This window comes from Trichosurus vulpecula, chromosome 8 (assembly GCF_011100635.1).
Source record: "Trichosurus vulpecula isolate mTriVul1 chromosome 8, mTriVul1.pri, whole genome shotgun sequence".
Lineage (NCBI taxonomy): Eukaryota > Metazoa > Chordata > Mammalia > Diprotodontia > Phalangeridae > Trichosurus > Trichosurus vulpecula.
The window spans coordinates 188,146,478-188,162,895 of NC_050580.1; the positions used below are offsets into that span (position 1 = coordinate 188,146,478).

At 36.4% G+C, this 16,418-nt stretch overlaps 1 protein-coding gene across 3 annotated transcripts in view; it reads right to left on the reverse strand.

Annotated features, from left to right (window-relative positions):
* Positions 1–16,418, reverse strand: part of DPH6 (diphthamine biosynthesis 6) — a 475,806-nt gene that overhangs the window by 444,268 nt on the left and 15,120 nt on the right. For all 3 annotated transcript variants that reach the window (XM_036736795.1, XM_036736794.1, XM_036736796.1), the window contains exon 3: positions 15,815–16,008. In XM_036736795.1, the coding sequence (XP_036592690.1) occupies positions 15,815–16,008 (194 nt within the window). The remainder of the gene's footprint in view (positions 1–15,814; positions 16,009–16,418) is intronic.

Consider the following 16,418-nt stretch of genomic DNA (forward strand, 5'->3'; position numbering starts at 1 on the left):
AGACGATTTTGGAAGGGAAAATGGTAGTCATATGGAGATTCCAAGAATAGAGAAATAAATTACACAGGTAGATTTGCACTAGTCTTGTTTACGGTACCTTAACATACAAGAATGAACCCCTCCAAAAAATCACCCCATATAGATGTCCAAGATTTCACCTCAGTGAAGCTATTTTTGCTACTCTTTCCACCAATTATGCAATCCTGCCACAATATCACTGAAATAACAACATTATTAAAAAAGATTCTTGTATTGTAAGGGAACTATGGCTAATTGAAACAAAACAAACCAACAAACAAAAACAATCACGTTACTAGTAGCTATTTTGATTGGCTGAGAGAGGATAAAGTAACTATGGATGAGGTAAAAGTCCCTCATGCTATTATCTTGGATCGAGAACTTAATTAAATATGTCATTCTAGAGAAAGGTAGTATACCTATGGAAAAAGGAAAACTGCCAACAAAATCAATACAATCTGGGGCCTTTTTTCAAAGAGCCATGAAACTGACAAAATAGCCAAATATACTGACTTAACCTGGGAAACAGGTCTAACTAGAGTAAAATGTAATTTCAGATCACACATGATGCCTTTTCTCTTTTTGTTGTTCAAGTTTAAAACTTATAAAGATTTGAGGTAAGTATTCTCAAAGCTCTGAGCTCTGGGCAATAAATAGATGCAAAACTATTTGATTTCTTGCCCATTTCTCCCTACATCCCATCCCCACTCCCATGCCATGTTACATTTAGCCCCAGTGTATCTGCCCATTACCTTCTTCTCTATCACCTCTTTCTAGAAAGTGTGTTAATTGTTTACCACATATCCTTGAATGTGTTTTTTTTTTCAAACCACAACAGGGTATATAAATCTAAGTCATACTTTACTTTCATATTATCATTATTATTATTATTATTTTTTCTCTTTGAGGGATAGAAAAAAAATAATAATACCCAAAGAAGTACAACTATTACTCAAGCAAATCTTTTCTCTCCACATCCCTCCATGCAAAGGCATCATGGGATAGTATAAGAATGTCAGACATAGAGTCAGATGACCTTGCTTCAATTCCTGGCTCTGTCATTTATGACCTATGTGACTTTGGGGGGAGAAAGACAACCTCTATGAACCTCGATTTTCTCATCTGCATAATGTGGAGATTGGACTCTGACATCCCTTCTAGCTCTAGATCTATGATCCTAAGATCCTCTTTTCAGTACAGAACAGGGCGATATTGCTTCCAGCCTCTCCCCTCAAACCCATCTTTCTATACAGCTGCCAAAATACTCTTATTAACGTACAGCTCTGACCGACTCTGAGATCCCTCCCCTGCTCAGAAATCTCTAGAGGCTTCTTTTTGCCTCTGGAATAAAATACAAATGACTAACTCTGGCACTTAAAGCCTTTTTTAATAAAGCTCCACCCTAATTTTCTAAATTTATTTTATATTACTCACATTTATGCACATAACATTCCAGGCAAACTGACCTACTCGCTGTTCTCAGAACTTAGCATTCCACCAACCATTTCTTGGACTTTACGCAGGCTGTCCACCCTCCTTTTGGAACTCACCCTTTCCTTGCCTCAACCTCTTAGAATACTTGGCTTCCTTAAAGGTTCTATTCAAGTTCCAAATCCTCTATGAAGTCTCTGCTACTCTTCAGAGTTATTAACACTTTCTCCTTCCTCAAATTGTCTTAAATGAACTCTTTTAGTTATATGTTGTATTCTCCGGTAGATTATAAACTCTGAATACAAGGACCGTTTTTTACTTTTGTGTCTTTTGAAGAGACTGACTTGCACATACTAAATGTTTATTCAATTGAAACTAGTAGAAATGAAAATCATGCCAAGAAGTCATCTAGACAAGACTGGAAGATGGGATGGGTAGACATTTTAGAATGATGGGTAAATAATTCCTCATTTTATTCCTAAACTCTCACCCTATCTCAAAACCACCAGGTTTATGAGTGATTTTTCTGTCCCTGGGAAGCAGTCAATATATATTCTAGGGCCCAGGCACCTGATGACTTGGAAATCTTAATAGTTCTAAGAAAAAAAATGATCTGTTCCTTCCTCCCTGGTGCTGCTTCCCTATCACTCTTCTTGCTTTTCCTTAGCATTCTCGGAAGTCTTTTCTAATCCTGCTGGGTATCTACTCTAGTGTACCCTTCTAGACAACCCTTCTAGTTCTAGACCTCATGATCCACAGAAAGTGTGGTTTCTTTGAATCAAGTAGAACAATCCCAGTTACAATCAATCCCAAACTGCAGGGCTCTCATGGTACAATCTCGAATAGAAGCAAAGTAGTGTGAGGTACCAAATGTTGTGCTGCAATCACTGAAGCAAGACCAGGAGATATGACATTACTCTTTACAAATTTTAATCATCCAGCTACTCAAAAAAGCCCTTGCTTAAGGCCTTCCACAACGTACTTTATACCAACATATTATATGGATTTAAGAGTAGCTTAAAGGTAAAGAATCACTAGAGTTAAATCATACAAAAAAAATTTGCACCAAGTATCCCCGATGGAATTAGAAATTTATTAATTAGATCTTTATTAGTCTTTGAACTCAGGCTGTCATTTTATTTTGAAATGTCTCTACACCTCAGTTTACTCACATGGAAAAGGGGACTAAAAGTGTTAATTCCATGAGATATCTGAAAGGTTTAATTAAATGGTTCAAAAGGGCTAAATGAAAGGCTCTGGAGGGCAAAAAAACCATAGGCAACAAATGCAAAAGGATAAATCCAGCCCAATATATAATATAAATTTGCCTCCATTAAAGCTCTTTCACATTTTGAACTATTACCATTCCTTTTCTTCTCTGCATTAACTTACTAATAAAGCCAAGAGGGATTACACTCATTTCAGTGCCCACTTGCAGCTACCGTTTAATATTAATATGCTAATGGAACTTCATATGCACCAAAAAAATGACAGATTTAACTATACTACATTATTTTGGAAGATGGGGTGGAGAAAAGTGAAGGAGAAAAAGGTAGATGAGTGGCCTAACATTGCCATACCAAGAAAAAACACCACTTCTAGAAAATTTGAATTATTTCTCATAAATTATTTCATTTGTTTTCAAAATTCTTCTATGTGCTCCAGAAAGGGAAAGGTGTTACTAGCCCCACCTCCCCCTGCTTCAGAAAGTCCTGGGAAATTATTGGTCCAAAGGCCCAGATCAGATTAAAAGCTTCAAAAAGAATCTTAGAATTAACTATTCACAGTACCACCTAACTTGCTTAATTTGTAAATGATTAATTTCTAAAATAAAATTGACAAGGATTTTAACTCAACATATTTATTATTACCAGTGTCAAAGCATATTCATAATATGCATTTTGCTTGCCTTCCAAGACCCAACCTTGGGTCATATTTGCACTCAAGACAGTTTCTACTCACACTCGCAGACCATGAGTTAAGGATGAAACAATGAAGTTAAGTGTATACATTACATACGTTAATTAATGAAATGCCAGATTTTCAATTCTATGTGCATAAACTATGTAGTAGATAATTTAGAACAGGGCTCATTTAAAGTCAACTTGAATTAAGTTGAGACCTGATTTAATGTACCAAGTTAAAGAAAAGATATTCACATGACAAAATTATGAATTATTTAAAAATATACAATTGGGTATTAATCAACCAATCAATAAACATTTATTAAGTGACTACTATGTTCCAGGCACTGTGCTAAGCACTGGGGATACATAAAGAAGCAAAGACAGTCCCTCTCCTCAAGAAGCTGACAATCTAATGGGAGGACAAGAAACAAACAACTATATACAAATAAGCTATGAATAAGACAAATTTGTTGGGTCATTTCTCAGTCATGTCTGTCTCTTAGTGACCCTATTTTGGGTTTTCTTGGCAAAGATAACGGAGTGGTTCACCATTTCCTTTTCCAGCTCATTTTACAGATGAGGAACTGAGGCAGACAGGGTTATGTGACTTTCCCAAGGTCAAAAAGGTAATAAGTGCCTGAGGCTGGATTTGAACTCATAAAGATGAGTCTTCCTGACCCCAGGCCTGGCACTCTATCCACTGAGCTGCCCCCAAAACAAGACACATAGGAAATAACAGAAAGAAGGCACTAGAATTAAGAGGGGTTAGAAAGGGCTTCCTGTAGAAGACGGGGCTTTATCTGGTACTTAAAAGAAGCCAGGGAAGCCAGTAGGTAGAGATGAGGAGGAAGAACATTCCAGGCATTGGGGACGGCTAGAGAAAATGCCAGGAACCAAGCGATAGAGGGCCTTTTTTAGGGAAGAGCCAAAAGGGCAGCGTCAATGGATCAAAGAATACATAGCAGAGAGTAAGGTATAAGTAAACTGGGAAGTTTAGAGGGTCATCCATTGAGAACTAAGTAATCTGTTGTTATTCAATCATTTTTCAGTTTTGTCTAACTCTTTGTGACACCCTCCTTGGGGTCTTTTTGGCAGAGATACTGGAGTAGTTTGCCATTTCATTCTCCAGCTCATTTTATAGATGAGGAACTGAGACAAACAGGGTGAAGTGACTTGCCCAGAGTCACACTGCTAGCAAGCGTCTGAGGTCAGATTTGAGCTTACGAAGATGCATCTTTCTGACTCCAGGCCCAGCACTATACCCACTGCACCACTTAGCTGCCCTAAGTTCTATTAATCATATAATCATAAGTCTGGGAGGGACCCAGAGATTACTTAGTACCCAACCCTGTATTTGTTTATCTAGATTTCAAACAATAGAAACTACTTTCTCATTCTAAATATTTTAAGGTGCTAAACAAGAAAATTATTCAAATGACAGGAACAGCGGAATTCTGTATTAAAGAATGATCAGCTAACACATTTCTTGGATTTGTTGAATTTTCTTTTCAACAGTCTCAGGTAAGTATTAAGTCAAAAAATATACTCCCTTGTGAGAACACCTTTTCATACACACACAAAAAATCTATATTTAATGTAGGAGACCAGGTCATAAGAAGATATACGCATAATGCATGAGCTAGAACACTAAAAAGTAAAATCTATCCAGAATTTTAAAAGGCATGAAAAAAGACCAGGATCATGTCAACTCAGTTTGTTTGCAATACGTAAAAGGATATAATGCAGAGTGTTCAGACTGGGTTTCTCTCTCCTCTACACAGTAGTACTATTTACATAAAAAGAGTTTATCGTGTCCTGTTGGATTAGAGGTGGAAAATATTGGCTTTGGACACTCTACTCAAGCCCCTCACCCTCACTAACCAATGTTTCATTATGTTTTTCATGTTTTAAGCTCTTGGTATTTTTGGTATAGCTTTTTATCCAATTTAAAAGGAAAACTGACATAGAAATTAAGTGATTTGTCCAGGACCAAGCACCACATTAATGGATGCAGTGTAGGAAATAAATTCATATGTGTTAGTCTTACTGATAGTCATTACTCAATTCTAAGAGCACATCCAGAAAAGACAGTCAGAGATGCGAGCCAAGAAATAGGAAAAAAAATGATGGGTGGACTGATAGATCTGGGAATCTCACGAACCACAATTCAGGAAGTTGGACTTTTAGGGGAGAGTGAGTCCTAGAGGAAACAATTGTAACATATTGTTATGTCAGTAAGAAGAAATTATCAGGGTACATAGATGCCATAGGAAGAAAACATGGAGGAAAATAATAATTTGTAAAAGGTAGACAATAGACTGATGAAATGTAATAGATTCAGTTGAGAGTTTGCCATTTTAAAATGTACTGAGTCCAGGTTTACTTAAGAAAAGTGAGTAAAGGCCAGAGTAAAGGCCAAGAAATGTACAAAAGGAAGGCTCTCCAAGGATATACTTCTGAATAGATCAGTTGGAAAACTGATAGAGATGTGATAGATCAGAAATAAAAGTAGTACTATAGATTGGCTCCATGCATGGACACAATTAGATTCACACAACATGGAGAAAAGACACAAACTGGGGAGACAGGCTACATACAGTCATGGTTTTGACAGAATAAGGGAGCCCAGTCTCTGAAGACTTAGAGACACAGATACCTATGGATAATCATACTGGATACATCTAAGAATTATCATAATTGGTTTATATGATCCGGTGGCAGTTTATTTTCAGGCAGATCTTACATCATCTGTTTCATCATACATATTTCATTCTAGCATCTAAAATACACAGAGCTGACACAACCTCAATGAAGCTGCACCTGGGATTGAAAATTACATTGGTCGGCTGTCCAACTCTTCCTGTTCTGAGTCCAGGATCAATACCAAAAAAGCATTTCTTGTGCCAAGGGACCAGGTTTAATGTCCAATATCTTGGGAACCGCCAAGGCTGAAGACAAGCTGTGCAGTTTGGGAGAGCCAGAAGCAATCTGTATAGGGCTCAGTGCCTGGTACATAGTGCCAAGTCTGAGACCTGGTGCCAAATCCCGGAACTGTCCTGTGACTTCTTTCCATGAGGAACCCTTCATGTTTGCCTATCCCTAAATCAAGTCCCCAAAGGCATTTTTCCAAGTTATGAAAGGAAAACAGAGTTATAGGATTAAATTCCTCCCTTCCTCATTCCCAAAGCAAGCTTTTACAATGCAAACGTTGAAAATAATTTGGAAGCTTGACCAGTCATCATGTTTATGATATAATGCTGCAACTGAAAAGTCAATCATAGCTCATTTAACCACTGCCAAATTTGATAGGACACCCTATCCTGAAATGTGTCACTGTGATGCCTATGCCCATTTAAGCTCTTGCCTAGGAGGGAGAATATGCACAATTAATTTAACAATGATTTTAGCATGATATTTTCCCTTAATGAGTACTTTTCCTTGCCTTTGATAAGTTTGTAATAAAAAATAATATAGTGAATTCTGGAATGTCCATGCTAATAGGAAAAACAACTGAAATTCACAGATCACAAAGAAATAAAATTTTAGTCACAGTTTAAACCTAACACCTACTTTTTCTCTTTCTAATCCTTTTGATGATTTGTTGTAACTTTTTGCTTCTCATTCCACCCTTTATTTGAAGGAGCTAATAAATAGAAAAATGACTGAAGCAGAGAATAACAGAAGTAGAATCAAGAGGCATACCTCAATCATGTACTAGATTACAGGCCCCCTTAATACTCGAGGTGATGACAGGCATTGCCAATCCCATGTCTAGGGAAACATGGGTAAGGAAGAAGAGATTGGGCAAGATGACAGACATAAACAATACTTCAAGAGAGCTCAAACTCCATTTGCTTAGATATTTAAAAGGATAGCTAATAAAAGCATAAAATGTCATAACTGGAATGGAAATCACAAAAAGACTATTTAATTTAACCCACTCAATTTACAAAGGAAGGAACTGTGACTTATCGAAGCTAGATGTTCAGCCCAAGGTTACACTGCTAGTTAGAGGCAAAACCAATAGTAGAAGCTAGGTCTCCTAACTACCATTCTAGTGCTCCTCTTTTATTTTCATATAAAAATAACTAATTATTTTAATTGTTCAAAAAGCCAATCACGATGCCGGATACCAGATCTGATAAGAAGATCAGGAAGTATGGGTCGCTAAACAATGGGTAGGTGTAGATCAGCACTCAAAATGTATCCATGGAAAACAACTAGAAGATATCCACTAACAAGAAGCTTTATTTTATCATATCACAAAAAGTCATTGTGATTAATTGATTTATATTCTATAATTACTATATATAAAATAAATTTGAGTTAGTGTTAATGTTTTCTTTTGGTTTTGTTGGAAGGTGACAAATGGATAACACCTAAGCCTTACATCCAGTAAAAGAGCTGGGAGACTAGCCCCCAGATTGGACTATTTCAAAACGATGAACCCTACATGTTTTTAAGAGAACAGAATGCCAGAAGATCATGAATGAAAAGGATATCAGAAAGGCCAAATTTCCATCTTCCCTTGGTTCTCAAAAATATACTACAATGAAGAGCAAATCCTTCTCCACCTATTTTGTGCTCAATTCACAAATCTGTAAAAGACTAATGTACTGCAAGCTGCCATCAAGAGCACATCATTTTTCATTCTCTTCACAATCACCATTCCCTTCCCAGATATGCTTCTGACTTTCTGAACTTCAGTACCATGTCTTTAATGTAGTCTCACACTGAAACTTCCCTCAGCAAATGGGGTTTCCTCACCCTGGAATATCCATCTGCACTGCCAGTCCTCAGTTTGCACGGGTGAGTTTCTCCTCGGGCCTCCATTATAAAGAAGGGCCAAGGCCAGATGACCATGAATCCCCTCCCAGCTTGTTTCTGACTTCCTGGACTTCCAAACTATGCCTCCACATGGGTACCATTATTCCCTCCCCCACCTCACCTCCTTTCCATGTCTTTCTGTGTACTATCTTCCCCTATTAGAATGTATGCATCTCAAGAGCAAGGACTGTCTTTCTTTTTGCTTATATTTGTATCCCCAGCACTTAGCACTGTGCCTGGACATAGAAAGTACTTAATAAATATTTGCTACCTTGCCCTGGTAACAACTGGTAATGATGACAAAAGGTAAGAATAGTTCATTTTGATGGGGTTGTAGAAAGTCAGACACACTAACACACTGTTATGGAGCTAGGAACTGGTGCGATCATTCAGGAAAGCAATTTGGAGTTATACTAAGTGACTAAAATGTCTATAATTTCTGACCCTGAAATTCTACTGCTAAGCATATACTCCAAAGATGTGAATGATTTTAAAAAAGGGTCTTATATACAGCAAAATATTTACAGCAGCACTTTTTGTAGAAGTAAAGAATGGGAAACAATGAGGGTTCCTCTTAATCAAAGAATGGCTAAACAAAATTACCGTACATGAATATAATGGTATTATTACTGCTTTACAAGAAACGAGGAATATGAAAAACAGAAAGAAGTATGAGAAGACATGAATTCGTGCAAAGAGCGGAACCAGGAAGACAATGTGCACAATGACTTTACAATACAAATAGGAAGAATAGGAATAAAACAACAATAAAATCTGAAATCAAATGACCCAGCTTGGCTCCAAAGACAATATGAAACTATACCTCCCACCTCCCTCCCTTCTTTGTAAAGCTAAGGGACTATGGGTATAGAAAACTGAACATAATGTACATATATACACACACACACATACATACATGCACACAGTGGTTGATGTGTTGCGGAACCTTTTTTTTTGCCTTTGTAAAAGTTTCTTTATTACACGGCTCTCTCTAGGAGAAGAAGGAAAGGATACTGGGAAATGTAGGTGATAACAAAAAGATATTAATAAAAATGTAATTCAAAAACCAAATCATTAGGATTTCATTGTTCTGACTTGAGCGTAATGAAATTCTCTTTAGTAATTTAGCCCTATGAAAAGGGAGGAGGGAACAACAATATATACTCTTCTTACATATGCTATTCTCTCAATGAGGAAGAAAAATGTGATGGCAGACTGGGTGTACTGGAATTAGGGTTCAAAGAATAGAAGTTAGTAAGTTGCTTACACAAGACTATAGCAGTAGAGGCAAGGTAGCATCCACCACCTCTTACTGATCGGTAGTTTTTTCTTCAAGAAAAGAAATTAAAACCAATAGAATGCCTTCTAAACCCACATAATTTACAAAAGATTACTTTTTTAAAGGCATACAATTAGACAAATCATTTTTATGTACCAACAAGTTACCTATGAACAAAATTAATCCACATGATAATTTAATTGTGATATTTTACTACTAATAAGCTCTTATGGAAAAAGTTACTTGTTAATTGGTTATTTTTTGAATAACTATCCTAAAGACCTCATTCCAGTTTTCTTGGTCTTTCTGCATTCCATAAGAATTATGCCACCATAATCTTTGGCATTCATTTCATACAATCACTGCAAAATAATTGACAAAATGTGAAATGTTGCAAGTGATTCCTAGGCTTCTTCAGCTTCTTTTCAAAAAGTTTAAAATTTTTAATACACATATTTCCTACAAAAATCTTAGTGCAAATTTTTAAAGAAAGAGGTAACAGCAATAAGAGATTTTTAAATACATGTTAAAAGTTACAAACTTCAATCTGTTAACAAATAAATGTATAAAATGAAAATGAATCTAAATGTTTTTAATATTTAAAGGATTAAAAATGACAATTCAATCTTTTTCTTAGAACAAATGAAGATTAAAAAGAATTATAGCTTTTCTAGACTCTTTTTTCTATAATAACTCAATTATTCATTTGAATATGTAAGACCTCAATGGCAATTTTTGCACCATAGTTTCATAAATGGGTTTAACTGTAAAAGCCTGATTACACAGTGTCTCCCATAAAAGCAATATATTTCTGATATTTATGTCTCTAAAATATCCTATAGTAAAATTAATATTTCTACACAGGAAAAGAAGCAGCTATTTAGTCCTGGACAACTTGATAACATCTCTTTCAACTTATAGTTATAATTATCATGTATGAACTTCCAAAGCAGAAGTTGTCAAGATTTAACATTAGCATTAATTTATGTCATAATTGACTGTTACTATAAAGATAATGGCAAAGCATCCATTTCATCAGACAGCATGTATCGAAAGTGAAATTTCACCTTAATTACCACGAATCTGTCCATTTTTAATTAAATTGATCAGTAATGTATTATCTTTTTTAGACTTGGAAGGCTGTTATTATCACAAAGCTCAAACTGTCAACGTGCTGCAACTCTTTTCTCTAAAATGATCAAGTGTAAAATTTTTAAGCAATGTAATCAATGATATTATATCTAATCTGAGACCCATCAAAAATACTACATTAAAAACTTTATATCAGGTTTCACAGCACTATGAAAAGGACATTATGAAAACTCTGGGTTTAAAGTTAATGTGATGGAGACCAAAGAGTGTAATGCAAACAACAATTTATTTGTAATCAGAGAAGGTAGGTCTGAATCTTACCTCTACTACTTATTAAATGTGTGACCTTGGGAAAGTCTCCTAACCTCTCTAGGTCTCAGTTACCTCATCCGAAAAAATGAAGGAATTGAAGCTAGATGACCTGCGGTTTGGCTTACCTCTAAATTATATGATCCTTCTTCACCTTGGTGCAGCATTCGATACTGCTGGTCATCCCTCTCCTAGATCATGTTCTATGAGTGCTACTTGAAGCTACTGGGGATGTTTAGCAGAGAAGATGCTAAATAGCTGCCTTCAAGTATTCAAAGGACTATTGAATGAAAAGGTATCACTACATTTATTTTTCTTCTTCCCAGATGGCAATACTAGGAGTAAGGGCAGGAAGTTGCATTAACGAAGATCTGGTTTCACGTAGGGAAAATCTTTTCAGCATTGAGAGCTATCCAATGGTGGAATGGGCTGTCTCAGCAGACAGTAGAATATCCTTATTAGAGGAATATGGGAGTGAAGATTTAAATCTGGAAAGGACCTTGGGAGTCATCTAATACCCTCATTTTACAGAAAAGGAAGAATCTTGGGTACAATCTAATAACAATGACAATAATAGTAATATAATAATAAAATGCACACTGATCATAAAAATATTGAGAAGCAAACTAAGAATTACTGACATCCTGAAATCAAAGCTGAAAGGGGAAAACACGTTTAAAGCAATCAATCCCTAAATGTACACTTTCAAATCTATGAAACAGACCACAATAGATTTGGAAAGTATCCTAATGAAAATACAATAAATCAAACTAAATAAAAGCCCATTAACCAAAGGCAGCTACAAAAGACAATACTCACCAAAAGGGAGGAAGAGGATTGATGAATATTCTTAGAACACATAATAATTAGGTGAAAAAACCCATAGAAACACTTTCGGACCAAGTAGATATCACTTCACGGGGCAAGAGGCAAGTAGACAATACTGGATTTTTTCTAATGTGACCAAAAGTGGTTTACCTCCAGGAAAAGTCTATTCAACTGCTAAGCTCCAAAAACGAAATCCAAAGGCCACTGATGTGGAAACATACACATGAATGTAGCCAATATCATTTCAGCAAATAAATAGCTGAGACATATGGATTTGTTTGGGAAAACAGAGAGAAAAAGAAATTACAGAAGAGTTATCCTGAATGAGTCTAGAGACAGTGATCAAGGTAGAATATACAAGAAAACTTGCTACTGCAGCCTTCAAAAATTTAGTGCCAACTGAATACCTAGCAAGACATGACCTGCTAGCTAGAGTTGTGGATCAGTTATTTGCTATCTTTCAAAGACTGAGAGACAACAAATCCCCATATTACAGATAAAGACCTCAAAACATCCTACAGAAATAAACCTAAAAACTGTACTGGAACTGCAATGTGACCATAGACTGAACTATTGCTCATAATCACTCAGCTATAACATGGATTCATAAAAGCTTTAGAAAAGTGTTTTTTTAATAGTTGTAGCCACACCAGACCTTTGTAATCTCCAACAACTTTCAAAATGTAGAACCTCAGCCAAGATCCAAATCATGTGGGAACAGGATGAGGGATATGTTATAGCCCTATTGTCTCATCTGCTACTGGGGAATGACCCTTTGGGGTCATTAAACTTTGGGGTCAATAAAACTTTGGGCCTAGAGTCAGGAAGACCTGAGTTCAAATCCAGTCTCAGACACTTACTATAGCTGTGTGATCTTGGGCAAGTCATTTAACCCAGCCTGCCTAAGAGGCAACTAGATGGCACAGGGGTGGGTAGGAAGGCCTAAGTTTAAATCCAGCCTCTGATACTTACTAGCTATGTGATCTTGGGCAAGTCAGATAACTTCTATTTGCCTTAATCTACTGGAGAAGGAAATGGCAAACTACTCCTGTGTCTTTGCTAAGAAAACCCCATAGACAGTATGGTCCATGGAGTCATGAAGAGTCAGACATGACTGAACAACAAAAATGTTTATTCAACTATTCTGGTCACCTGTGAGAGTCAGGAGAACATTAAGTCACTTTGGTCACCTGTGAAATACCAAGCACAAAGCAATAATAGCTGGCTAGCGACTTGTCTCAGGATCTATTTGAACCCCACTGAAAAATATGAGAATAATAATAATTATAACAATCCATTTACAAAATGATCTAAAATTTGTAAAGGACCTTTCTCACAACAGTCTTACGAGGCAGTACAATTATAACTATTCCCATTTTACAAAGTAGGAAACTTGGGTGCCGCCAGGGCGACTTGTCCTCAACGATCAAAGAGTCGGTTAAGTTTCTGGGGCAGCATTTTAAGCTGGGTCTTCTGGCTCCAAGTCAAATGCGCTATCCACTACATCGCAAGCTCTTTTTTTTTTTTAAATAGAAAAAGACCATCATATGCTGCATTTGCTTATTCCTTCACTCTTAGTATCTAATATAAATATTTAGGCTGCAAAGATTCTGAAGTTCAGAATACAGATTAGTAAATTCCAATAAAGTGGGAACCAGCTGCCTACATTACCCTTTTGCAAAGCATCCACCAGCCTTATATCTACATAATTAGGAAGCAACAAATATTTATTAAACTCGTATGTGAAAAGCCCTTTACTAGGCAAAGGGGTACAAAGACCAAAAAAAATAGTTATTGATCTAAAGGAATTTACATTCTACAAGGGAAATACAGGTAAACAGATATGTGTGCGTGTGTAGGCTGAGAGTGGGTATGGGGCTATGTGTGTGCGTGTGTGTGTGTGTGAAGGCTGAGGGTAGGGTCTAAATTCACCCCAGTGTGCAGTACGTTAATTCCCTCCACTAAAGCAAATCAGCAATTTGTCTATAACACATCTTATAGAGCTGTCTATGGCACTGAGATATTAAGTAATGGGCCATGGTCACCAAAAGCTTTCTATTTCTAGTATGGGACAAAGGCAGGACCTGATTCCAGGCCTGATTCCAAAACCAGTCATCAATCCACTATACCCACATTGCTTCCCTAAACCAATATACATATGGTAATTTTAGGGAAGGAGAAAGTACTAAGGGAATCAGAAAAATTTTCCTTGGGGTATGGTATAGAAACAATTACTGTGGAAGCTAGGATTTTAAGAATGAGAGGTAAGGAGGAAGTGAATAAGGGACAGCCTATGCAATGGGAGGAAGGAAGGAGATGGAGTGCTGAGTTTAGGGAACACTGAGTAGACCGGTCTGGCCAGAATGTAGAGCAAAAGAAGGGAAACAATGTGTAATCAACCTGGGAAGGGCAGCTGAAACAAGACTAAAAAGACACCGATGCCAAGCTAAAGGGCTTGTACTTTTTCTTGGAACTAGGGACTCACTGAAGTTTTCTGAGTAGAGACACTGTCAAATTTATGGTTTCCAAAGATTATTTTGGCAGCTATGTGGAGGATGGTTTGGAAAAGGGAGGGGCTAAGAAGCCAAGTGTCTAATTAGAAGGCTAATACAATGAATGCTTTCTGATAATGATCATTATGGTAAAAGTTGTTATTCTTTCTCAGACAAGAACAAGTAAATAAAAATATAGGTATTAATACCTTAAAAAATTCCAACTATAAATTTTAAAAGATGTGTATTCTTTCATTTATTATTTGGACCAAATCCTCAGTGAATACTATGCTTTGATTCAGTAACATAAAAATGAATATATAAAGCTTCATTAATTCCTCAGAGCAGGTCTGTAAAATTCTCATGACAATGAGTCACTGGCCATAGCTTCTTGGTGACAGGTTTCTGCAGAGCAAGAACATCCCATGTAATGTCACTAAAGAGTAGAATAAAAGGTGGGCCTCAAGCAAGTCATTTAATATCTCTCAGCCTCAGTTTTCTCATATGTAAAATGATAAGAATTGGACCAGGTGACCTCTAACTTGAGGTGTGAAATCTCTGATCCTATGATATCAATAGCCTGCCATCAATTCAACTTAGTTTAACATACAGTTATCAAATCCTTCTACTAAGTCATAGGCTAGGCCTTAAATGTCATTAGCATCAGCCTAAATTTCCCCTAAGTAATGGGATATTGCCTATGTAAAATGGAAGACTGAAAGTCAGGACTCTCTCTCCGAGACTTCACAAAGCTCTTGTCTTTGTGACCTTCTAATAAACTTAACAGAATTACTGGATATTACAGCTATCTTTGCTGTCTTATCTCCCTATTAATTCATAAACTAGTAACTCCTCAGTGCTTTCCCATTGTTCTGCATTCAGCAAATGTCTAATAAATATTTACTGCAGTTTTTGCTGACTAAAAAATGTTAAAGATAAAGAAGAAAAACATTAATTGCAATCAATGATAGTGAATATCAATGATAATGAAGGGTTATATATCCTGGCACCTAAGCATTCTGTTAATGAATGTTCACTGGGCTAGATGAACAGCAACAATACATTCAATTCAATAGACATTTATTAAGCACCCACAGCATACTGGGAAGATAGAAGGATAAGACAGTCACTACCCTTGTGGAACTTAAAATTTATTAGGAGGAGTATTATAATCCAACAAACATCTATTGAGTAATTACTAAGCACAAGTAAATTATAATACAAAACAGAACAAGATAAATAAAGGTACAAAAGTACTAATGAAAAGTCCCAGGAAAGAAATGTTATTTCTTATTGGCAAAAGCTGATACTTTCTCTTAAATTCTTATGAATAATAGGAGTGAAAAATGAGAACAGCTATCCCAAATCTTGTACATAATCAACAAATAATCTAAATTACTCCTTTAAAGTCTTACATACAAAATCCATTTAAATTTAAGAAGGCCTGTATGATAAACTATGACAAAAGTCATGTTTTCATACTACAAACAATAAAAAAGGTCTTCACAATTATTTGCAAGCAAATAAAATTCCTTGCAAAATACCCTTTGCATTTCAGCAGATCTTAAACTACATATGACTTTACTCTCCTTCCATTGATAGAGTGTAGTATAACTGGTTAGAAACCATACCTTAACATATTTCAAAAGTTCAAAGAGATCTTCAACCTCATCACCTTCGCATCTGGTATACATTCGTCCAGTCTCCACACTGGTCCCTTTGATAGTTTGACGATATAGTGGGAGACCCATTGCTTCAGCAAACAGTTCAATGGCCTGATGTCCCACTGTCTGATACATGTAACTATCCAGTTCATCTGAATCCGCTGTAGAAAATAAAATAGGAATGCTCAATTAAAGAAAATCAAAAAGAAGGTGGAACTGAAGACTTGACTAGGGTACCAAAATACTCCAATATTAATTGTGATAGAATATGAAACTGAAAAAGAATGCTTGTATGTATCTTTACATTATGAAATGAAATCTTACATATCAATCTATAGTGGCTATTACTACACAAAGTAATGCAAAGTAGCTAAACTGTGGGGCCAGCAAGCAACGTCTTCATGCACTATCCCTGAGGACTACATCAGCCTTGCTCTGAGGTTGCCTGCAGGCAGCAGATGCAGGCAGAACCTTTGGGCTGTTATTTTAGGGTTGGCCCGATTATATTGCTATTTGCAGGGCTAGTTATTCACAGGGAAGAAAAAGAAAGAGAGCTACATGAGACCTTTTG